We start from the raw sequence: 25,539 nt of genomic DNA on the forward strand, positions 1-25,539 counted from the left end.
TTTGCCGTCAATAAAAACAAGGCCCCCCACCATGTAAATCATAATAAAATGTGGGCTCTATGTGTGACTTTACATAAATAGCTTATTCGTATAACCGTGCTCACTCAAAAGGAAACCTTTAGCATAAAAATTTAAGACTCTATAGATCCAGGCCGATTTTAACATATACCTTTTTTTTTTATTAAATATGTAAAAAGATAAATGCAAGTCAAGTTATTCACATATTCAGAGACAAAAAACTATTCTACCATGCGACAGTAGGTGGGTAATGTAAAATGAATGTGATACATCTGAATAAGACTTTTTCATCTATTATGTCATTACTTATCTATATTTATAATTAACAATACATATGTTTACATTCCTTTCAGTTTACATTTAATATATAACAAAAGCTTTATGGTGTACTATTTAGTAAAAGTAATTTGAATGCATATTAAACCTTAACGGAATAATGGAAATACTCACCAGGGAAGGGAGGAGTTCTTGGTTCCCTTCTGGAGTTTACTTCTCTCGGGTCAACAGGGTGTGTCTTTGTCTTTTCTTTTTCTGCTTTTCTGCTCTTTTCTCTTTACCCCCTGCTTCAATCACTTCCTACCTGATATGAGCAGTTAAGTACTATAACCAGCTGCGGCGGGTGTGAAGGGGACTCCAAGACCGAAGTCTGGCTTCTGAGAGGGAGGAGCAGAGCACACACCAGGGGCTGCTTCTCGGCCCAGCATGACGACGCGTGACGGGGTCCATAGAGGGAGGAAAGCACGCGCTGGCTGCCGAGATGATGAGAGAATGATGGGGTAAAGCCATCAGGGAGAAAGGAGCAGTCCTGGGAAATGAGAGGTGGTCTGCACAGAAGCTGGGGTGCAGCCGAAGAGGACCGGGATGCTTAGCTGTCAAAGATTCCCCAAAGCATCAGTGATGTCCCATGCGATGCAGGGCAATGGAAGACGTTTCAGATGTTGACAGAAAGAGAAGTATATAGCTCCTCTCTAAATAAATGAATAGTCTGCCCCAAGACTCCGGGAAGGAGAAGGAAGTAGGATGACTGGCGAAAGTTTTCTCTGCCAGATATCTGGCCAGTATGTTTATAGCTGAGAAAGTTGGGGATTTGGGGAGGAACAGAGTGGCTGAGTGTCACTGGTGAGGCTTATGCACGTTACCCAGTAATCATGTGCACCCACATGATGGGAGTGCGGTTCCTGACCCACCTGGCACTGGGTATTACTGACATGTCCAAGGCAAGCAAAGAACTGCCCAGGAACCGCTGAAGGATCACCTGCATGGAATTATTTATTGTGCCTCTTTACAAGAGCTATTTAGAAAGAAGGAAGCTCAGTGAGTGCAACAGCCTTGGGGGGGTGGGGACGACACACTGTTAAGCACGATGCTGCGTATAGCACGACCACTCCCTGCGACCAGGTGTGGGAGGATGTCACCGCCGAGAGCCAGGCCGTATTCCAGCCTGAGAGAAACGAGCTGCCGCTGTAGCGCGGAGCAAGCAGGAGAGAGAAGAGAGGGAAACCAAACCCCATGGAACATCTGTCCAGTTCTGCACAGTGTCCTGTAATAACCTCAAAAATACAAGCAATCTTTTTCACATGTTACTCAATAAATACCACTCTGCCACAAAAGATTTATTTTGAGAAGACTTCTTTTGGTGGAAAGCTTCAATGCTAGAATTTAGAATTAGTATTTTATCAGTTAATAAAGAAATGTCAAAGCTTTATGACACATAATTCAGAAATTTATTTTAAGCTTTTCAATTAAGAGGAAAGTGGGGTGGGCACACTTGTTTGCTGTTTTTGTTGCACCTTCTAAGTCAAATAACAAGTGAAAGAAAATCTAAAGTTAGAAACCGAGTGAAATGAATGATCCAGGAGGGGAAACCATCTGTCAAAGGGCGGGGTGGGGAAGAGGCAAAGATTTGGAAAGATACTAAGAAAACGTGCAAATATTAGTTAAAAAAAATAAGGAATGCTTTTAATTCATTAATGTTTCCTCTGTTTATGAACTGCCACAATTTAGCGAAGGTCAATGACAAGGAGGGCCATAGTATTGAAGAGGGGGAATTCTTTATTCCAGAAGGCATTGGGAGTCAGATTTTCCTGTGCTGTCATTCCAGTGTCAACACCAGACTTCAGGACCAGGATTCTCCCTTGGGCTTACGCTCCTATTCATAAAGTCTTCACTCCCAGCCTTCCAGCAAGTGTGCAGCATGATGCAGGACCCTGCCGCCCGGGGCTGCACACCCTGAAGTCATTCTTTAGTAGGAATCCCCTAGTGTGGATGAGAGGATTTGGGCTGAAACCCACACGAGGAGGCAGGAGGACCTGTGCCCATGCAGACCCCCTCTGACTGCAGACAACTGATGACAGCTTTTGGGGAGAGTGGCTCCCCACCAAAGAGGACCCTGAGAAAGAAAACAGCATGAGAATCTGGGTCGGGGGAGGCGAGGGAAAGGGCAAGCAGTTAGAGGGCCAAGTCGAGATGGTGTTTTCCTTGAGTGAATGTCTTTCAAAACTAACAACATACTGTGTGGTTGTCTAACATGATGATGTCTGAACACTGCTGGGCCCTGAAGTCCTAGTTTTGATTCCTTTTTTTTTTTTTTCCCTTTCAATTGTGAGTAGAGGGAGAAACTGACTCGGTGTTTTTCCCCGTGAAATAAGTCACTGTCATATGGCTTTCATATCAAGTATCTCTTTCCCTTTGTTCCAATTTATTATTTGACCAAATTTATGTTCAGAGGTTAGACTTGCAAACATCAAAGCACCACAAATGTGTGTGACATCTAGTGACACTGGGTTGAGAAATGCCAATATAAATACCATATATCAAATTACCATTGTTTCACACCAGGGTAAAAAGGGGGTGGGGTGGGGGTGGGGACAGTTGTTCTGGAAAGAAATGCAAAGAGCAGAACCGATCTCAAGCAGCCAAGTGGTGAAGTTGAAGGTATGTGACCCCGTGATGTCTTGGGGAGGCTGCCCACGGCCGCAGCTAGTGTGTCTTGGCAAAGGAAATGGGAACCGAGCGCGGTGGTTGGCATGGGTGCCGGCGCAGTGATGGAACAGCAGGCTGGGAACAACTGGTTTCTGATGAGCTTGAGGCCACATGTGTTCCAATTCTCCAGAAGAAAAGTTCCCACCAAAACGGAAGTGTGGAGAGCTGCTGAGACGGTTCAGTACTCTTCCTGCTGCTGGGGTTGCTGTTCGTGGACTTGTTCCTCTGCTTCCGGCTCCTCCGGGTGGCCCTCCTGTGGGGCAGGGGGAGAGGTTTCAGCTGAAGTGGTTCACTGCCGGCAGCCCTGCAGCGTCCCCAGCCCCACCATCGCTGCACAGCACGGCATCGCCACGGCTTTTGCCACGCAAGTGCCTCCCCGCTCCCAGGAGCCAAGGCACACACAGGGGTGCCTTCACCTTCCCGCCCCATCAAGGAGCGGCCCATTCTGGAGCGCGGCCAGCAGGCTCTAGGCACCACGTTTTCCTTCTGACCATTTTGGAAGGACGTCATCACAGAACATACGACATACTTTCCCACCCTCTGTACGACAGTAAACCAGATGTAAGGACTCAAGAGCGTCACGACAACCACGAGTGAGCCTGCTGTGACACAGCACAGGGCCCCAGGCCCCTGCAGTGTGTCCGATGGCTTCCTGTTTCCTGCCCTGCTGTCCTCCTCCTCACCTGGTAGCATGTCTGCTTGAAGCAGACTCCTTGTTATAATCTGTCACTCATCTGATGCAGAGAAGCAGCTCGTGAGAGTGGTTAGGTAAGGAAAGAACAATAACTGTGGTTCTGGGTTGCCCCCAGCCAGACGGCGTCTCCAACAGGGGAGCTCAGGAGCTTGTGCTCGGGGACTTCGGGACATCTATTCTGGGTACGTGAGGACTTTTTTTGCTTACTTTCTGATGGTTGAGGTGTTCCTCTACTTGGCTTCAAATGACCTATTTACTCACTTGCGTATAACCCGGGGAAGCACATCACGAACACTAACTCCAGGGAACATCGACCCTGGTCAGCTATATCTGCCAATTCTTTTTTTTTTTTTTAATCTCACAAAGAATAATTAGCTCTTTACTACCCAAGCAGAGGAAGTGTAGCTAATCAATAGGGCCGACTGCTCCCTCCAGAACGCACAATGCTTTTGCGATGCAGTCGGGAGCGTACGCTGGGATGTACAGACGTGCTTGTGTTCGCTTGCACTTTGCACACCCCCTTCCTGTCTGGCCCGTATTCCCTTTAGCCAAGGACACACCCGTCAAGATCCAACTCAAATACAGCAGGATCATTTCCCCTGATCCCTGAGCCAGGGTTCTCTCCCTCCTCCTGCATTTTGCTTCTTCCTTGGCCTTAAAACTTTTGACTTGTAATCTTGTTTGTCTTGAACCTTGTGGCCTCATCCATTGGATCCTGAGGTTACTGAAGTCGGGATAGGACCTCATCCATCTGTGTCAGACCTTGCTTACTGTACAACTCAATGCATGTGTGTCAGGAGGAAGACATCAGAGAGGGTGCAAGAACAGATGACCCAGACTATCAGCCAAGGTCACATGCCACTTATCTTCTGAGAGGCAGCATAATGTCAAGGTTATAAGCATGGACCTGGAGCTCATCTCCCAGATCCATTATTTACAAGCTGGGTGACTTAACTGTTCTGTGCCTCGGTTTTCTCATCTGTACAAGTGGGGGATAGGACAAAAGTGCCCATTTAACAGAGTTTTCAATGAGTGTCATTCATCAGTGAATCAATGGAGCCACTGAATTCAACAGAGAACTCTGAGTTAAAACAGGTGAAGTGCCTAGAACAGTGTTTGGCACATAATATAAGTGTGAGCTGTGATTCTTTTTTCTTGGTAACTCATTGGAATATGTTCTAGAAGTAAAAATAATTTTTTAAAAAGTAGTCTTTTCTGGGCTTCCCTGGTGGCACAGTGGTTGAGAATCTGCCTGCCAGTGCAGGGGACACTGGTTTGAGCCCTGGTCTGGGAAGATCCCACATGCCGCGGAGCAACTAGGCCCATGAGCCACAACTACTGAGCTTGCGCGTCTGGAGCCTGTGCTCCCAACAAGAGAGGCCGCGATAATGAGAGGCCCGCGCACCGCAATGAAGAGTGGCCCCCGCTTGCCGCAACTAGAGAAAGCCCTCGCACAGAAAACGAAGACCCAACACAGCCATAAATAAATAAATTTAAAAAAAAAAAGTCTTTTCTATGACAAGAGTAGAAAATGACATCGTATTGAAGACTTGGGCTCAAATCTAGCACCGTCCCGTACTGGCTTGGTGTCAAGAAGCACATTATTTAATTTAATAAATATCAGCTCGCCCCATGACCACACCCTGTCATCATACCTAAAACTGCTCCACCTCTGAAATGTGAAGGCCCAAATCCTACTCTCTCTGCCCACATCCTGCTGTCCTTCGGGACACCTCGCTCCTTAATTCCTTAACCACGATGTCCTTTGACCTCAGAGCCCCAAGACCCCCTTTGCTCCAGGCTCTGCCAGCTCGTCCCCGGGCCGGCCCTGCAGCGTCCTCCACAAGCCTCTTTGCCCACCGCTCAGCACACGTGAGGGTGGTCCTCTCGGCTCAGTTAGTGCCTCAGGAACAGAGGTGCCCTCCCGGGAGCAGAAGAGCACCTCTTGCTGGGACAGAACAAGCGAGGAAGAGCCACCGGCCTCCCTCTAGTCCAGGGGCAAAGAAGGAAACTCACGCTCATGGGAACTGACCAGGAACGGTGGGCCAGGAACTCCGGGGTGTCTGCTCTGCCGCACGCTCCTCCCCACGCCCTTCTCACTGCCTTCACCCCAGAACGGATCACTCCTCTGAGCTTTACATCCTTGATTCATGCTTCCATCAGGTCGCACACTGCAGCCCTGTGTGTGTATGGCGCGTGCTCGTGTGTCCCCACTGGCTGGCTCCACGGCTGCCTCTTCAGCCAGGCTCTGAGCCTCTGAGTCCCTTAAGGGGTAGAGATGTTGTTGTATTCGTCATCCTAACTTTTTAATGCCAGTGGGGTGCCTTCCATATCATACTGCCCAGACTTCAGCTGGTCTGGAGTGCACTTTTCTTACATAATTGTTTTTGTGAGTGTCAGGCTGCTGATGGGAAGATCTCAGAAATGAGGATCTGTTTGACATTTTACAGAAAATCTTATTTGCTCACATCATGGACTGCGAGTTAACTGTGGGATAGTGGATTTAATTCAGGACTGAAAGTTGGAGGATTTGGATTCAAGTAACTATGGGCCTGTCAAACCAGCTGCGGGACGAGAAACCCACTAGATAAGGCTCCCCCTTGGGCCTCCTTTCCATACTTGATGAGCCAGGGGGGGTGGGTGCGGTGCCCTTGTCTCCAGCTGGCCAAGGGCAGCTCCCTCATTCACGGCGCACCGCTGTGAGGTCATGCATCTCATCTGCAGGAACTGCGGACCCCGGAGCACTCTTATTGGGTACCACGGCTATAAAGAACAAACGTCCTGGGTTACCAATGGATTGCTAATGCTTGGGGTTCAAATTAAGGTGCTCTGAAAGTCTGGCAGGACGCACCTGTAACTCTGAGGTAGCTGTTGCACATCACCACTGGGGGCTCCCAGCCCACAGTGCTGGGGAGGCACTCACACACCAAAATGATCTTTCTCTTATGCCCCACGCAAGACTGAAGAATTTAAACGCACAGGTGAGGAGGAGGCCAGGCGAAACCTAGGCCAAACATGCGACTAAAGCACTGGGGCGCCACCTACTTAATTAAGTCTAATATTTGCATATCAAGCCACTCACAGCTGTGAGTGACGCTTTGGAGTTCCTTATTCTTATAATAATCATTAGAAGGAGAAGGAGAAGCAAAGCAGGAAGACAGTACTGAAGAATGCTCTCGGCTACTGTGGAAGGACAGCGGGGACAAAGGCGGGGAGGAGGGGGAGGGCCGTCAAGAAGCTGGGCTGCGGGGGGAGGGGGCATGGCTCCCACCTTCCCAGATGTAGGAGGCGGCGCACAACAGGTTCACCTGCCACCACTCACACCAGCGCGTCCGGCTGTTCTTTCCTCTCTGCTTTGTTCCTGCCATTTCCTCTGCTGAAAAAATACTCCCCTGTCTTCACTCTGTAACTGCTGACATTCCTAAACATCTTTCCACGTCCAACACAAATGTCATCTTCTCTGTGAAGTCCTTGCCTGTCCCTCCAGGCTGTCTTTATGTGCTCCCCACACCAGTTTATTTCTGTCTCTATTACTGCATTTATCACAACCTGACAAATTCCAGTTAGTGGTGTCCCTGTCTGTCTCTCTCAACGGCACTGTGAGCTCTTCTAAGGCAGGGGCTGTGTCTGTTTTCTATAAACCCAATGCTGCGTCCAGTGACAGAAACGCAGGCTGAATTCAAAAGATGTGGGCTGAGGGGGGGAGTATCTTTAGGTCATTCGACAGTGGCTTCCGTGACAGGACCTCAGGAAACAAGTGTCTCTGTATTAGCAGGTGACCCTCAGCCGACAGACCCACAGGGCAGCAGCTAACCAACGACGTAAGCCCAGACACCTGTGGCCCCTAGTTAGGTAGTAAAGATAATGAGAATCATAATGAGAGGCACTGGACAGCCAGCTAGCCATCTGCTCTGGAAACTTCCATTAGGTTTCTGTGACTGCAAACTGAACTGCCTCTGTTTACTTCCACACTCAAAACTCTCATCTGGATTTCTACATCTTCCAAACATGTTATCCTAGGATTGCTTGATCACGAGAATCAAAGACCAGACATCACTAAATAAAGACTGAAGGAGGAGGCCTCTCCAGCGAATGCCTCCACCTGAAGTGTCAATGTTGGGTCCATCTGTGGTGAACTGAAGAGCAGGCACTCACTGCAGCCTCTGATTCCTCAGCACCCCTCTCATCTCCAGGAGGAAGGCAACCAGAAATCTCTCCTCTCAGATGTGCACAGAAGTCCGACCAGCGGCATCATGCATAAAGTACTGGCATTTTTTCCCAGACATCATGCCCCCCATGGCTGCACGTCCACCTAGCACTGAAGTGTGTGAATGGCCTGAAAACAGGACACAGTGTCAGGGTCAAGCACAGCGAGGGAAAAAGGAGGCTCCGAGAGCTTGCGGGGTGGGTGCAGTGGCCCAGCAACCTCTGAGCACATTTTTTCCCAAGTGATGCCTTTCCTAGGCAAGGGTGGAAGCTTTTTAAAGGCTCACTGCCTCAATGGTAGAACCTGGATAAGCTGGGAGGCTACCACAGAATCAGGACTCGCTAAGCTCAGGGAGGGAGGCAAACGCGGCTCTAAGGTGTCTAGGACGGTTCCGTGAACCTCCAGGAAGGGAAGCAGAGAGCAGAGCAGGCCAGCCACTCCTGAGCCTCTCGCCATCCACCTCTGTAAGAAGTGTCATGTGTGCGCGTGTGCCGCATGGAAAATACCGTGCAGTGTCCAGGCACGTGGCAGACAGTCTTCGCCTTCTCTCTCTATAGAAACCGAAGTTTAAAAAAATGGGTCTTGTCACATTCTAAACAAGGACACTGGCATATTCCAGCTTATTCTCTATAGAAAACTCAGCATAGCCTGATGTCTTTCTTTTGGAGCTGTCCAGACACAGAGTTGCGTTAGAAGTTGTCCTGGAATGAGAAGAATTAAGGCAGCAACTGCGTTTGAAGATTCTGCACTGGTAACCCACACGTGTAAGTTTGTGTTAAGTCTATTTTCTCTTCCAGCTTCCAGTAGCCTGGTTACTGCCTCTAAATCTCTTCCTGGACTTTGGATACTCCTTAGCTTACACTCAACAGTGATGCCACTGTCTCTCTCTTCTCCCTGCCACGTTTCTCTCTATTTGATGACATCAGCACAGTGCCAGTCAGAACAACAAAGGTGGGTTTAGTGACACTACCCGCCAGAAGAAAATGGAGGTTCTTGGCGGATGCTGAATTAAACAGACTACCCAGAGAAAGATGCCAAGACAATACTTTTGAAGGTGTCAAAACAACAAAACAAGATGAAGGGAATTATTTGGAGAAAATCCAGGTAGGAATTTGCCTACTCCCTTCTTCACATACAGAACACATGCAACTCAATACTGTCAATTAGACAAAGTCTGTCCTGCAGTTTCCCCCAAGAGGTATCACCTTTACTTTTTCCCTTCCCCATGGCACCCAGTATACTGAGAAGCAGGGAACACAGTCCTTAAGATTCTGGGCTCTGAGTTAGAGAAATCTGGGTAGTGATGGAGCTTATTAAAGATGGGTCATTGAGCAAGTAATTTTATCTGTAAAGCAGAGATAAGTAATAGTACACCACATAAGGATGTGGTGAGAAATATATATATAGAACATAAACGTAATATCTAGCACATGCTAAGTGCTCAAGGTTAGCTATTACTACTATCATGTTCCCCATTTAAAAGGTGGCTCAGGCTTGGAGAAGGGAGGGCACGAACTCAGGACTCGAGTTCAAATGCAAATTATGCTGCTTATTCACTCGGGAACGTTATTTAACCTCTCAGCTGCCTTAGTTTCTCTCATCTATAAATGGGCTAACACCCATATCTACCTAATAGGATTCTCAAGAGAATTAAAGGAGCTGATACATGTAAAGCCCTTGGCCTTCCCCCTCATCTCCCATCCCAAGAGTTTGAGGAAAGGACCTGCTAAACCCATTAGTCTTAATGACTGATGATGCTTTGAAGTATTACTTCTTTGAGGGGTGTGTGCGTTAACTGCCCATACGCTGCAAGAATGGCTCTCTGAATCGAGGCTGCGGTAAGCTGGTGCTGGTGTGTGCGCTGGGGGTGGTGGAGATATAAATGGTCTAACAGAAGCTGAGTGTAGTCATCCAGGAAGACACCCCTGAACTCTCAGGAGGCAAGAGCTCTTGCCTAAGGCCAGCCCTACCTGCCATTAGCTAGGAATTCAGTGGCCCTGCCAACTCTTAATTTGGAGTTCACCTGACGGCGCTCCCTCACAAGGACTCCTCCTTTGGCACAAGATCTGGCTCGAGGTTGGAATCAGAAGGCTAGAAGGTAAGAATCAGCAGGAAGAGTCCATCCTGCAAGCCGCCTTGCTCCCGTGAGTGGGCAGCGTCCCGGACGGGCAGCAGCACGGTTCACTCGGGCTCACGGTGCTGCACAGACCTCAGCAAATTCAGCCTCAAACAAGCTTGTGAAGAGAATACCCATAATTCATCTAGCGCTTGACAGATGACAAAGCACTCGCTACATACAGAACGTCATGAAAATGCCACTTTGGGTGGTGTAGATGCACACACTACGAACCAACCTTTGGTTTCTTCCGTCAGATCTGAAAATATTGAGAATGATACTTTGTAAAGCCGTCGCTATCTCTGGGACCTGAGCAGGCGGATTCCCAGGGCTTCAAGATCTATAGTCTGAGCTCACCAAGAGGTTTAAGAATATATACACATCTGGGGGAAACAAAAAAAGTGGTGGAGAGTCCCCAAACTCCAGACAGTTTCTTACAGTTTAGGAAAATTTCAGAGCTAGGATTTTAATCTTACATGGAGTAAACATCTGCCTGGTATTTGGCTGAAATAAGATAAACTTGCTGGTGGCTTCCTATGTTCTGTGGAAATACCAACACACACGCGACTCGACCACAGAGCCCCCAGGGCACCTGCAGGCCTCCTAATCACACATACCCAAACACTTCCTCAGCCCCAACCTGGCAGAAGGACGCCCGCAACCCCGGCCCGTGCTCTCCTGCCTTTCACCGCGCCGCCCTCATGAAAGTGAAGCCCCACGGGGCTCCCACCGCAGCTGCCAGGGCCTCTCCCTGCCTGTCTGGGAGGACTTGGGGTGACCTGCCTTGGGCTCTGCTGTTTATCCTGCCCCTTCCCCTCCTTGCTTCCTGAGACTCATGTTCCTCCTCGGCTCCTCACATCTGCTTTCCATGCGCGAACGGAGCCACATCCTGGGTCCCCCCTCGGCACATCCACTCGTGGAGAGCAACCCTGGTGGGCAGGGCCTCCACAGAGGAGGCCTTCCAGAAGTATTTTTCCACAAAGGGCTGTCACACAATGCTGCTCTGTACTGGCAAAGTGTAACCAAGACAACCAGCTAGCTATGAAGGAAAAAACAGTTGTGGGACTTCTGGGGATGGGAAAAGCATCTAGATTAATTTTTCCTTTAACCACATTCTGATCTGTCACGAAGAAAGAAGAATCTTTGCACACATTCTTACTGCTCATTTGCTCAGAGAGCTGAGAACCACTTGAGATTTGGCTGTGTAAGCCTATTTTTCTCAATCAGCCTGTCTCCTCCCCCCAGCAACTGGCAACCCATCCGCGCGTCTCTTCCCAGATTGATGAATGCGGGTCCCATAAGCATGGGTCAATGTTTATGAGGGTCGTGTTTATTCCTCTGGGAACATCATATGTGCTGGCTGAGCTGCAAGTCTCACTAAGGTCCCAGGGCAGTATCTGAAGGCACGGCATCACTGCATTCTGGAACACAAGCGTCAGGGCTCTGCTCACACTCACGTGTTCTTCCGAAGCGTAGAGGACTTCCATGAGTCGCTGCACGAGGTCATCGTTTTCCTGCCCGTGTTCCTGGCAGAGGAGCTCAATCTCTCTCAACTTTCCGAAGTAGAAATCCCTTTCCTTTTCCACGCCTTCAAGGGCAAGTTTTAACGAATGTACCTGTGAGGGAGGGAAGGTGGAAAAGAGAACCCTCAAAATACAGCATAAGAAATAAATGACCACCTGTGCCTGCACATAAAGATGCGAAACATGAAAAGACAGATGTGCAAAAATAACCGACGTGCAGGTCCGGGGAGAGACGAGGGGCTGCTGCCGGAGCTTGAGCCTGGGCCCGAATGCCCAGCTTCAACAGCACACTTGTCACTCCTGTCAACCGACCGTTTACACCCAGAGGCCCGGGGATCCTTCTGCCCGAGACAGTTCCACCCGGGCTCCGAGTCAGCCTTCCTCTCCTGGTAACTAACCTGGGCTGGGGCACATCTTTCCCCCAACTCATTCATCCTCTACAGGGAGGGGAGAGGCGAGAGCGGGAGGAGGGAGGGGAGGGGAGGGAGGGGCTGGCACTGTGGTCCCTTCAGACGTGCTTTGCGGAACCTCCTTTCTTCACGTCACTTGAGAGCCGCCCTCGACTTTGGAGCCCTTCCTACATGTTCCTGAGCCAAACTAGACAAATGCTCCTACTGAGGGACTGGGGCGTGGCTGCACAAGGAAAACTGGGCGAGACTAAAAGCAGGCTGAGCGGATCTGTCTTAATTCCTCTAGTTCTGGCTTCGAGTTCATCACATGAAAGGCGGGAAGATGTGGAAGCTCCAGTCCCTCAGCAGAACAGCCCTCATTCCCTTTTTTCTCCCTTGATGCGGGTTCAAGGGCCTTGCAGCTTCTCACGGTGGTTACGGAGATGGCGCTGGTGAAGGGAAGAGGGCAAGGGTTGAGGCTGGCAGAGCCGTCACCTGGGCTGAAGAAACACCACAGGCAGTGTAGACAGATCTGGTCTCAAATTCCAGGCTGCAGGCCGAGCAGCTCCACACAGGCCCAAACCATCACCCCCTTCCTGCTCTCGGAGAATCCCTCAAGTTTTCTGAACCCTTTGAGCATTTATATTTATGCAGAGAGTATCTTCAGGAGGTGAATTAGGTCTCTCATGGTTCTCCTCAGGAGAAATCTCTCTTTCAGTATATGAAAAATCCCCCGTCACAGATTTCCAAAGATTACACTTGGAGTGGAAAACCTCTCTGTTTCTAGTAACTCCAGGCCTTTGTACATGCTATTTATCTGTCTGGAGTTACTGATTCATTCAAACAGATACTCAGCACATGCAGTGTCCATCTCCTTGTGCACCTGGCAAACTTGTATCCATCCAGTAAGACTCAAGGATACGGTTCTTCCTCAGAGTTAACCTCACTGATGCCCTCATGTAGCTGGTTACAAAGCAAAGGAGGATCAGTCGCTAACTTTTTTTTTTTGGCCACGCCTTGCGGCTTGCAGGATCTTAGTTCCCTGACGAGGGATTGAACCTGTGCTCCCCTGCAGTGGAAGCACGGAGTCTTTAACCACTGGACTGCCAGGGAATTCCCTCAGTCACTAACTTTCAGCTCTTACTTCTGCTAATACTATGGCTTGGACATTTGTAAAAACTGAAGGCAACCCAGTTGCCTGAATTCCAGAAGAAAGAAAACTCTCTTTATTCTAGAACCTCCCCCCACCCCGCCCAGACTCGACCACAGATCCATCTCAAGCCTGCACTGGTGCCACCAGCGGATCTGTGGTAGTTTAGGTGTCTGCTGTCTGCCAGCTCCCCTTCCCTGTGTCGGGCAAGAAGGGTCTCTGGATGCCTCTGACCCACGGAAACCAGGCTTGTCAGCCTCTCAAGTGCTGTGGTCTGTACAGTGAACCAAGAGCTGAGGCTCTGTAGAAACACCCACCCCAGGTTGGCCTGTGCTGCTATTCCAGATGCATGAGGTTAACAGGTGCACAGCTCTAAACTTTCCCTGGTAAAAACCAACAGGAGCTAAATTACTTGATGAAAGATCAGTTGGCAAATGGGATGCCATTTTCACAGTCCCACTCCGACGCCTCCTTGCTCCCTCACGTGTCAGAGCAGGAGCCTAAAGAATGGAGGGGATGCTGGGGATGGACCCCTGAGAAAAGTCAAGGGGAAGGTCTCTTCTCCCAATTCTCCACCGCTCAGGTGTCCACACACTGTAGATCCACCCAGCCTTCCAGTCCAACCCACAGACAGTGTCTGTGCGGGCTAACCAGGCCCCACTCTTCAGCCCCCGTGGTCCCCGAGCACAAGCAGGGACCCCAACCCACTGCCTGTTTGCTCACCTATTCTCCAGAAACAGCCCTTGATTATTTTAGTCATGTCTTTTCCTCCCCTGTGTCTTTTGGTTCATTTCTATCATTGAAATTCTCTAGCACAGTGGTGCTTTCATAGCATGTCATGGGAGACTGCCCAAATCAAGGCATGAGGCCAAGTGAATGAGAATTCTTCAAGTTTACGGCACTGGTCACTTTGTCTATCACCACTGTAATTCACTCTTTGGTCCGGGCATTTTTACTTGGCCCTTCCTCATCTTCGTGTCCTCAATTCCAACACAGTGATGCCTGTGTGTGGCTCCCCACCGGCTTTGGGGAGCACCCTGTAGGCTTCGGGGACAGAAAATGGAGGGAGCGCTAACATAGCCTTGGAAATACAGCTGAAGGAGGCGCTCAGTAAACAGCTCGTGAATGAAGGCTCACGATGTAGGATGTGTCCGACCTTCCCTCTGGGGGCAGATGGAGGTACGGGGACACTCCTCCTGCATGTGAATGCATGGGGGGACAGCCCGGGAGTGAGGGCTTTGGAAGTAATGAAGGAATTACAACCAGGAGGAGGAAGGCCACTGGAATGTGCTTCTCTGTGTCTTCTCTAGAGTGGCATTTTGGATGGGACAACAGTTTAGCTGAAGCATCGTAGAGGGCTGGGGCCCTTGGGGCTCTGTGTGTGATTGGAGAGCTACTGGGAGCCCAGAGCCAGCCCCAAGGAGAGGAAGTGGGGCTGGTTGGCGAAGGCTGTAAGCGAGAGAGGGGCAGGCAGGATCTCGAGGTTCCCATGTGTTTCTACTTTGGGTTGGCGATTTGGGAAACTGGGTGTGGTAGGGGTAGATGAAGAAACATGAGATAATAAAGATATCAAAAGATATCAAAAGAATTTGAGTTCCTAAGGAGAAAAGGGTTATAAATCTAAAGTATTACAGACCCACATCCGACTCTCTTCAGGTCTACTTTGCTTAGAGCCTCAGGCATGTGGCCCAAGGCTAATTAGGGCTGTCCTAACTGCCTTTTATTCTAGAAGAACTCATTGCTGGAAAATGTATAAGGGCTCAAACTGAGAATCAGCAGGTAATTAGAACATTCCACAGTGTCTAAATCAAAGTCCTACGCACCGGATGACTTAAGGTTTTACCTTTTTCATTAAAGTGTTCAGAATTGTAAAGAAACATCCTAGTTAAGCAACTGCTTGCTTTTTAACTAGATTCTTGTTTGCAAATATACAACTATCTCAAAAACTGTTTCCAGACTCTTGCTGGCTCATCAAGAATCAGATTAATCACCGGGATCTGCCCATGCCCAGTGAGTGGCTGGGAACAGCCTGGGCACCTGGGATAAAGGCTCTTCTCCCAGGGGTGGGAGTGGCCAGGATAAAAGACTCTCCTCCTAACTCAGGGCGAGGGTGGGTGGTTTCTGCAGTGGGCCCTACGCTACCAATTGTTTTATTACTTTTAAACTATGTAGACTCTTGGGCAAAATTAGCTATTGTTAGTTAGAAAGCGTACCTAAGCTTTTATATTGAAAATTTCGAAGGCAGTAGACCTAGATTTACTGCAATCCTAGGGATAATAGATAAAAAGGAAAGTTCTATTTAACTGTGGCCTTTCTGATCCCCTATTCCTGGGTTCAGTGCTCCTGTGTACTTTCACTCTTGCGGGAAGTGTTCGGCGTTTTGCTTTTGCTTGTGTAATGGCCAATGGTGTGTGGCTGCTATCTGTAAGTTCTATGAGGGAAGGGAAGCTCTCTATCTTGCTGCCATTATATTATCAGCATCAAGTATAGTGTCTGTCACATCGAACAGGCTTAACAGATAGTTGCTGAAAGAAAGGAAGGAAGGAGGGAGACTAACCCCTGATGACTTTAACACAATCTAGACTGGCTAGAAGTGGCCATGGTCTAGCCTGGAGCTCCTAACAGGCACTGAGGTGTAGGGGAGGGGGAGGTTGGCCTGCATGCCTGCATTTACCTAAAGCCGGGTCATCTGTCCCTCTGTCTCAATGTATAGCTTTGAGATTTGTGACTTAACATCTTTTATTCACAATGCGCCACTGATTATCTGCCCCAATAGTTCCTTTCATTCTTACTTGCTTGAAGCCACTGATTTCTGCCGCTTCCCTCCCCCTATCCCAGGCCCATAGGGGTTTGCTCATCTCGTCCCCTGACACCTGTCACTGCTCCCAGAGACAGAGCTGGGGATGCCAAGTTACCTGTTCATTAAGCTGTATGACCTGTGTTTCTAAATCTTTATCAGATTTGGATGCTGAGCTGCTGGACGAAGCCCTTTTGGCTGATGAGGGACGAGAAGGTGTGGATCCTGGTTTAGATGCTGGACTTGATTTAGCCGCACCTGAAAGGAACCAGAATAAATTATGAATATTGGCAACATCAGAAATGCTTTTTAGGTATATAGCAAAAGTGTGATATAAAAGGAATTTACTAAAACATAGAAGAGACACTGCCAGCGATCTCTTGCCAGCACAGAAGTAGCACAGATACGCTTGGAAAGAGTGTACCTGATAAAACGACAGAATCATCCTGGGCAACTTACTTAACCTTTCTGAGCACTGGCTGTTTTCCTCAAGTGACATGAGATTAATGCAGTTGTCCCTTCTCCCTCCGGAGAGATGAGAACAACAGATACAAAGGGATTTTAAGTTTTGTTTTTTTTTTAAAGAAGAAACGTTCTTTGATAAGCTCAGAGCATCACCATAATTGAATTTCTAACACAGACCTTATAAGAGAGTAACACTTTAGGAGAAATATCAATGCACATGTCTATTTTTTCCTCTTTTAATGTATTTCCTAGTTTTAGCCATTAAAAGATTCTAGGAGCCATGATATCTCTGTAGCAACAGGCACTCCTGGTGCCCAAGTCCTGGTTTCTAAATGTTATTCTGCAATAAAAGGGCTTCTTGAGATACGGCTGATTCCAGGGGTGGGGTGGGGCAGGGAAAGGACAAGGTGGGCCTGGGACATCTCATGTCAAAAAGCAAGGATGTGCTCAAGGATTAATGAATGTCAAGGATACAGGGGCCAGCCCAAAGGGGCTCCCAACTGGCCAGACTTGGACCATTTGCATACCAAAAAGAGTGATGGCTGTAATGTATTACAATGCACTGAATAAATAAAAATCTAGTCCGTCATATATACACTACCAAAAGTAAAATAGATAGCTAGTGGGAAGCAGCCGCATAGCACAGGGAGATCAGCTCTGTGCTTTGTGACCACCTAGAGGGGTGGGATAGGGAGGGTGGGAGGGAGGGAGACGCAAGAGGGAAGAGATATGGGAACATATGTATATGTATAACTGATTCACTTTGTTATAAAGCAGAAACTAACACATCATTGTAAAGCAATTATACTCCAATAAAGATGTTAAAAAAAAAAAATCTAGTCCATAGTGAGGGTAGGGGAGAGGGAGGATCTACAGATCTCCACAGAACACTGACAGCCAGTAAATGCTAAAGAAATGCTAGAAAAATCACAGTTTTGCAGTACACATAACTGATTAAGGAAAGTGTCATCAATTGACTCTAAAACATTGAGAAGTTTTTGGAGGACGGGATGTTTACACGTGTCAAGGTGTTACCCTATAAGTTGCTTATGAAGGGTGAAATATATGCCTTTACAACGGGGAAGCCTGAGGAATGGGACCTTAACCAAGTTATTCAGTAGCATCACTAATAATGATAGAAATTGGCAAAAAAAAAAAATAGGACCATTGATGTCAGGTAAGACCTCATCTACCTGAAGCTCAGCTCATGACAGGCTCTCACTATCTAGAACTTGACAGACACAGGAAATGGCCTCTGCAGCCAAAACAGATGGCACAAGATATATGCAGTGAAGTTTATACACTCCATGGGTTTAGAAATTCAGGGTCATTACTGGGGCCCAGCCATTCCCTCTTACGCAGAACAGCTCAGTCTGGTGTAGGCGCTCCCACTGGCCCAATTCTCCACCACAGTCCCCCCCACTCTGCTCCTCTGGTTCTCGGAGGGCAAGGAACTCATCATACTCAGCTTTGCAACCTCAGTGCTTAGCACAATACTTGGCGGAACATATATTTGGTGAAGGAACAAATGTTTAAATACACGAACAAGTAAATAAAACCTGGTTATATGGTTTCCAATTTTACAGTTTACTGGTACTAAGAGATTGGAAAAAGGCAAGCACCCTGACAGCAGTTATAAGTTTCAACCAATCTCCTAATTACAAAGTAGCAAGCAGGAAGACTATAAAATTCCTATCTGTATGCCTTCAGAGTCATGAGAGATGCAAAGTTATACACACCCTCAAGAAGCACTGACAGGGGCTTCCCTGGTGGCGCAGTGGTTGAGAGTCTGCCTGCCAATGCAGGGGACATGGGTTCGACCCCTGGTCTGGGAAGATCCCACATGCCGCGGAGCAACTGGGCCCGTGAGCCACAATTACTGAGCCTGCGCGTCTGGAGCCTGTGCTCCGCAACAGGAGAGGCCGCGATAGTGAGAGGCCCGCGCACCGCGATGAGGAGTGGCCCCCGCTTGCCACAACCTGAGAAAGCCCTCGCACAGAAACGAAGACCCAACACAGCCATAAATAAATAAATTAATTTAAAAAATTAAAAAAAAAAAAAAAAAAGAAGCACTGACAGTAACATACCGTTTAAAATACATGCCTGTTATAAAGAAAAAAAGAATTCTTCTAAAAATACAGGGAAATGCCTAATATATGTAAAACTGAGAATGCTTAAATTAGGAATGACTTAAAAAGTTTGAGTATTCAAACCTTCAGTGACCTGGAAACCTCACCTATGCAGAAGAACTTCCCAAGTTGTCTAGAGAGCGGATGCTTTGCTTTGCTCAACAGCTGTGAGGAGGCTTCATCTCTGCAGAAGCCCAGAAATCACACTCCTGGACATGGCTTCCGTGTCCCATTGGCCAACTTCTCTAACTCCAGGCTAAGCCAACAGGGTAAGGAACACAGCGTGGAAAACAGCAGGAAAGGCAGGGCGAGGACGTGCTGACCTGACAAACAGCCTTCTCCAAGGGTGGCCACCAGCCAGCCTCACTGGGGAAGCAGCTTTTGAAAAATCAAGTTACTTCAGACCTTTTCATGAGCAATATGTCATATTTTAATATAAAAAAAAGCCTAACAGAAAGTGGCTCAAAGACTGTCTATGACCAACCCCTCTTATTTACTAAATACATATTTATTAAGTGCCTACCATGAGGCCTGTACTGGAAGTCTCTGCTCTACAGGAGCTCATGACCTCGTGGGAGTGGGTCATTTAAGAATGCCCACAGACAGAAAGACAAATACTCTATGTTATCACTTACATGTGGAATCTAAAAAATAAAGCAAATGAATGTATATTTTTTAAAAAAAGGGCTTCCCTGGTGGCGCAGTGGTTAAGGATCTGCCTGCCAATGCAGGGGACACGGGTTCGAGCCCTGGTCTGGGAAGATCCCACATGCCGCAGAGCAACTAGGCCTGTGAGCCACAACTACTGAGCCTGTGCGTCTGGAGCCTGTGCCCCGCAACAAGAGAGGCCACGATAGTGAGAGGCCCGCGCACCGCGATGAAGAGTGGCCCCCGCTTGCCACAACTAGAGAAAGCCCTCGCACAGAAATGAAGACCCAACACAGCCAAAAATAAATAAATAAATAAATAAATTTATTTAAAAAAAAAAAAAAAAAAGCCCAGGCACGGCCACACTCAACATTCTCAGGAACAAGGCAATGTTCTAGACATGACCACAGATTGTGATCGGGCTGTGTTCCCTCTGGCTGAAATTCTTCCTCCCCTCCTTTGAGTGACTATGTCTAACAGCCTTCGGGTCTCAGCTTAAATGTGGTTGCTCAAACACCCTTCACACAACACCCATCAACTGTAATGCTACAGTGACTTATTTAATGCCTACTTCTCCCATTAGACTTAATCTCCACGAGGTAGGAGTTGCGTCTGTTTAGTTTACTGTTTTATGTTCCCAAGGCCAATCACAATGCCTGATCCAGAGGAGACACCCAATAATAAGTTTTTATAACTCATGAAAGAACGCCTAGGACAGGCATCTCTCCAGGGTAAAGATCCCAGGGGAAGCTCGAGGAGCTGATGCCAACCTCAAAGTCACTGACAGCAGGAGCCAGCAACACCTGAAGGAAACCAAACAAAACCCACCAGCCTCCCAGAAAGAGATCTCTTACTTGGTTTCAAGTTCACCTTCCATTATTACTTAGGCCCTTTATAGATGGAGTCAAGACAGTAGTTCGTGTGGGTAAATTCAGTCAGTAAACGGTTAACTCTGAGCAGGGAGAGGCAAGATGGTTTGTGCTGGGCTGTCCTATCCAAGTCTCTGCAACGTTTCCGTCCACGCCTCTTCTGAAGAGAACAGCTCTGGGGAAGGGGCTTCCCTAGAGAGCAAGTGACCCACCCACACAGCCTGGGCAGGCCTCCCTAAGCAGGTCAGCAACTATGACGTGGCTGGTTGCAGGAGCTGAGCGAGGTCCACCAGACACGCTCATGTTCTTATACTCTGCCTCACCCAGTCTCATGTAAATTTTCAAAGAAAAGCATGGAAGGAATAGAAGTTGATTGCTTGTAAAACAAGGTTATCACTAATTATATTATCAGGACATCATCAAATGCAGCTTGGAAAAACCTGAAACGTTTGATATGAAGTTAAAGTAGAAGAGATCATGGCAAGCCAAGGCCCCATGTAAGACCAAGTTATCAGGAAAAGAAAGCCTAAAAATACGCAGAGGAAGCTGGCTGGGAGGGAAATGGGGTCACGGGAGATGCCGGGTGGCTCATGGCAGAGAGGCCAGAGCTGCTGCAGTTACTGACGCTGTCCCAGTTCCAGCTTTTTCCTGAAGAAACACATCCCTTGCTACCGACAGAGTCCAACTTTACTGTGGTTCACAGGGTCTCGGCATTAAAGTGGCATCTGTGTTTCACGGATCCTGTAAAGGTCAGTTGGGGTGCAGAGCCCCAGGTCCTTCAAACTGGCATACGTGCATGCAGGCTGTGGGTCTCTGAGATGAGAAAGATGAAGGCAATGAGAGTCAGACCTGGCATCCCCCTGCTGCAGGGCAGGGAGGGGACAGTGGAGAAGAGGGGGTTTGGTCTACGCTCTACCCCCTATGCTCCCTACACGGGGGACAGAAGAAAAGCGTCTGCCCCCAGAGTATGGACAAAGAAGGGAAAACAAATTTGAAAAATTTAATAGATCAATTAAGTAATTAGAATTTGAAATTTAAAATGAGAGGGGTTTTGAAATTCTGATTAAGTTGTTTGGAAAGAAACTGATAATCGAGGAAAATGCACGTCTGATGAATGAGAATACAAGAGGTCAGCACCAAGTTAACTGTACATTTCTACCTTCTAACGAATAAATGCAAAGAAATGAAAGACCAGGAAAGACATAGGGAGATCTTAGTATCTTCAGAGGTTAAAGGTTTTTAAAAACCACACAAAGCTCATTTTCAAAAGAATGTAAACTGAGCTCTTTAAATCCTCACAGGCTGCAATTTGATATGGATGTAATTGACCACTCACGGCTATCACGTGATTAAGGCTAAAATACTAAAATTTATAAAGATGAAAATGCAACCTTTTGTTCATTGTGTTTAATGATTTCATGGTTTAACTTTTTAGAATAAATGATAGACAATATCCTATATTATATCACACTCATTAGTCAGTTAAAAACTAGGTTTTTGTTTATTTGTTTTACAAGCCTTGCTACCTTCTTTCAAAACACCATACCCTAAGGAGTACCCAGCTTCTGGGGTGACAGATATTCTTTTTTCACTTACCCGGGCTGCTATAATAAGGATGTTATCAGAAAGCTGTACTGTTATCAATGTCAGTAAATTTAACACTGATATAATACTTTTATGTAAACTAACATTCGTATTCCATTTTTGTGAAGTGACCCAATAATGTCCTCTATAGTGTCTAATCCTGGCTTTAATCCTCAAAAGCTGCCTTCATGCTTCCCTAAATGCCTCCAAGTCCACTGGTGATTTCACTCCTGGGCCTTCCCATGCCTCTCTGCTCAATGATGCTTACACGAAAAACATTTACATAATAGCTTTTAAAGGGAGTACATCTACTTTGGCAATAATACAGATAATAGTTTTTTTTTTTCTTGCAGCTATCAAACATTTCAATTTTTTTGTCAAGCTGCATTTGATGATGTCCTGAAAATATAATTAGTGGTAGTCCTGTTTCACAAGAATCATTTTTCCCTCAAGCTTTTCTTCTCTCTCTCCCCTAATTTCCCCTTCAAAATAAAAAAGGAGTTTCAGAAGCGGAGGAAAGTAGACATAAATTCTGTACAAGTCCCTATAGTTCTCTGACTTTACCCATTGGATATGGACATGATTTACAATGCTAGTCTTCGAGCAGTTGTCTTAATGCCTTCAGGAGTTGGGGTATAAATATGATGCTAAAACATTTTAAACCATAGTTGTAAAATACAAAGAGTGGCCTGATTCACTGCCTTAGTGAAGCCAGAGCACTGCTGTGTCTCATGTCAATAATTAGTAGCTTGCTTAATGTTTATGGAAAATGTGCCAACATTTTGGGCCTATGAGGCCCAATGAATTCATAACGATGAAGCAAATAAAAGCACTTTATCCTTTTTTATACTTGGCTTTATCCTTCGCAGCCAGGGCTCTGATGGAATTTAGAAATTCTTCTCACATAATCTGCTGTATTCTTTCTGCCAAAATCATAAACAGAGGAGCTAAAAATATGACATTAATACTGTTGACAAGAACCACAGAGACATTAAGAACACACACACTCAGGAAGCAACCACGCTTCTGGTTGTCCCCAGCTTCTTCCCTACTTTGAGAGCATCCCCCCAGCCCCCCGCCACTGAATTAAAAAGCCCATGGCGGGGAGTGGGAGGGATGAAATGGGTGAAGGGGATCAAAAGGTAAAGCTTCCAGTTATAAAATAAATAAGTCCTGGGATGTAATGTACAGCATGACATTACACAGTTATAGTAACAATATAGTTAATAATACTGTATTGCATATTTGAAAGTTGCTAAGAGAACAGAGCTTAAAAGTTCTCATCACAAGAAGAAAATAACTTGTAACTCTGTATAGTGATGGTTGTTAACTAGATTTGTTGTGATGATCATTTTGCAATATATATAAACATTGAATCATTGTTGTACACCTGAAACTAATAATTTTTTTGTTTTTTTAAATTAAATTAATTTATTTTTTATACAGCAGGTTCTTATTAGTTATCTACTTTATACATATTAGTGTATATATGTCAATCCCAATCTCCCAATTCATCCCACCACCACCCCCTACCCTGCTTTCCCCCCTTGGTGTCCATATGTTTGTTCTCTACATCTGTGTCTCTATTTCTGCCTTGCAAACTGTGAAACTAATATAAGGTTATATGTCAATTATATATCAATAAAAACAAACCTAAACCCCACAGAACAACTGAAACATGACAGACGATACCTTGTACCTACATTGATTAATCATTTGTGGATGGACCTGACATCATTTCCTTATCCCCTTTACCTTGGCAAACAGGTTTTATTGTTTAACTGAGATAATGAACCAGGTTAAAATAAATAAGTAAATTAGGCCACTGCTGGGGGAGAGGATATGGGGTTGGACTGATGAGAAGAGACAATTCCCACAGGAAGAGGGTTTCCTAAGTGACTAAACTGACACCAGAGCTGTCACACTGCGGAATGACTAACAGCTCCCACACAACCCTGACCATCGCAAATTCAAGATCTCACACTTTCCTTCGAAAATGCCTCCATACCTTCACTTTGTAGGTTCTGTAGTCTGCTCTGCCCTGAGAGCAAAAAAAAAAAACCCCACCTCAGAGGCCAGCGTTCTGTCCAAATGGAACTTTAACAGGGCTTCTGGGATGCCCTGATTCATGAGATCATTAAGAGGGTGGCTATTTTACTCTCAAATTAGTAGTTCAGAGCCCTTACGGCTTCTGTCCCACCAGAGCAGCCACAGGCAAAATTGGGCTCTTCCTTTTTGCCACTTTGGTGTCAGCTTATAAAAGTGGGCAGCTCCACTTCTGAGCAGCTTGGGGAGGGGCTCCACACAGCCGAGCCTGAACCACATCAATCCTGTGGGAATGAAGACCTGGTATGATACTGGGTGTCCTTCGTCTTCCCCGAGGGAGGCAGTGGTTAAGAGCGGGGGTGCCCTGCAGCCCGTAGCCTTCGTAGTAATCCTGGCTCTGCTGCTTGCTCGGTGGCGTGACTTTTGCCGCCACCCGGATTTCTTTATGTTCTACCGAGTCAGTAGCAGTGCCTCCTTCCCAGAGCTGGGAAGAGTACCTGAGTTAATACGTGGAAAGTTCCTACACAAGAGCCTGGCACACAGTAAGTGTACCCGATCACTATTACTCAGCACACGAGGCCTGATTCAACTAATGACGAGAAAGCACACGGGTTTCCCATTTCTAGACACTAGCAAAATAAAAACTAAACTGCTGAAATAATAAGGAAATGAGACTCATTTTATTTAAAGAAAATCTTTATAAAAACTGGTTCACCCATAACCCACCAGTGGGCTCCCAGGCATCGGTTCCCCCATTCCGCACTCTGTCTTGAGAATTGGTGGACGGTAACCCAAGTCTCTGTGCGCCTTCTGAAATTTCCCCAATTCACTCACTCCTGCCGCAAGTATCTACTGCACCCCTACTGTGTACCTGGCAAGCTACAGGCACTTGGGATAGAACACTGAATGAAACAAAAGACGCTGGTCCTTGTGGAATTTACATTCTAACAGGGGAATTAGATAATAAACGATAACAATAATAAATTAATAAGTGACATAATAAACTAGAAAGTAAATGCCATGGAGAGAGAGGCAGAGCAAGGCAGGGGTAAGGAGTGCTGGGTAGGGCTGGGTGAGTGGCGGTTTTAAACAGGAGCTTCAGGGAAGGCCTGAGCACCCATCGTGATCCCCTCCAGTCTCAACCCCTCACTCAGAAGGGTCCACCCAGACCCTTCTGAGTCCACCCAGAAGGACAGGGGGCAAAAAGCCCAAGTCCCCTTGGTGACAGTCGTGCAGCAGCCCAGCAGGGATGCAAGGAGGCAAGATCCACACCGGGCGCGCGTGGGGCTCACCCCAGCTCACAGCCTCCCTCCTCACAGAAGACGACGTGTGTTGTAACAGCTCCATAGTTGCAACTTCCAGGATCCCTGCAAGGGACTTGCCATTTGCAGGAGTCACCCTGACTTCTTCAAGGCCTCGTTGGGAAAGTGAGATCTGAGCAAAGACCTGAGAGAGGAGAAGCTGGCCTTCCGGACAGCCAGGAGCAGAATATTCCAGGCAGAGGAAAGGCCCAGCGCCAGTGCCAAGGCGTGGCCTCGCCTGCTCGGCAGCCGGTCTGGACGCTGCAGCAGAGGGAGCCTGGGCGCTACGGGAGGAGGGGAGGTCTGAGAGATACTGGAGGGTGCAGGTCACCAAGGACCTCACGGGCTACTGCTGGAGGCCGGCTTTCATTATGATGGAAAAGGGCAGCCATGGCAGGGTCCTGAGCGGAGTGACATGATCTGACTTGGGTTTTAGGAGGCCCCCTCTGCCAGCTGGGAGGCTACTGCAGTCATTCCCCTGGGGATGAGCAGTGAGTGCTCAAGATGAGTTCTGGTTCGGGGAAAGCATTTACGATGCTGCAGTTTAGAAAACCCTATGATACACCCTATAGAACAGGCACCAAATATCCAGCCATTTATCACAACTTAAGTTGTGCAACA

At 47.3% G+C, this 25,539-nt stretch overlaps 1 protein-coding gene across 3 annotated transcripts in view; it reads right to left on the reverse strand.

The window, feature by feature from the left end:
* Nucleotides 1-1,719: 1,719 nt before the first annotated feature.
* MAPRE2 (microtubule associated protein RP/EB family member 2) overlaps nucleotides 1,720-25,539 on the reverse strand; it is a 161,656-nt gene continuing 137,836 nt past the window's right edge. For all 3 annotated transcript variants that reach the window (XM_061169576.1, XM_061169575.1, XM_061169574.1), the window contains 3 exons: nucleotides 15,995-16,134; nucleotides 11,475-11,633; nucleotides 1,720-3,253 (listed from right to left, as the gene is read on the reverse strand). In XM_061169576.1, coding sequence (XP_061025559.1) covers nucleotides 3,179-3,253; nucleotides 11,475-11,633; nucleotides 15,995-16,134 — 374 coding nt within the window. In that variant the 3' untranslated portion in view covers nucleotides 1,720-3,178. The remainder of the gene's footprint in view (nucleotides 3,254-11,474; nucleotides 11,634-15,994; nucleotides 16,135-25,539) is intronic.

This window comes from Eubalaena glacialis, chromosome 15 (assembly GCF_028564815.1).
Source record: "Eubalaena glacialis isolate mEubGla1 chromosome 15, mEubGla1.1.hap2.+ XY, whole genome shotgun sequence".
Lineage (NCBI taxonomy): Eukaryota > Metazoa > Chordata > Mammalia > Artiodactyla > Balaenidae > Eubalaena > Eubalaena glacialis.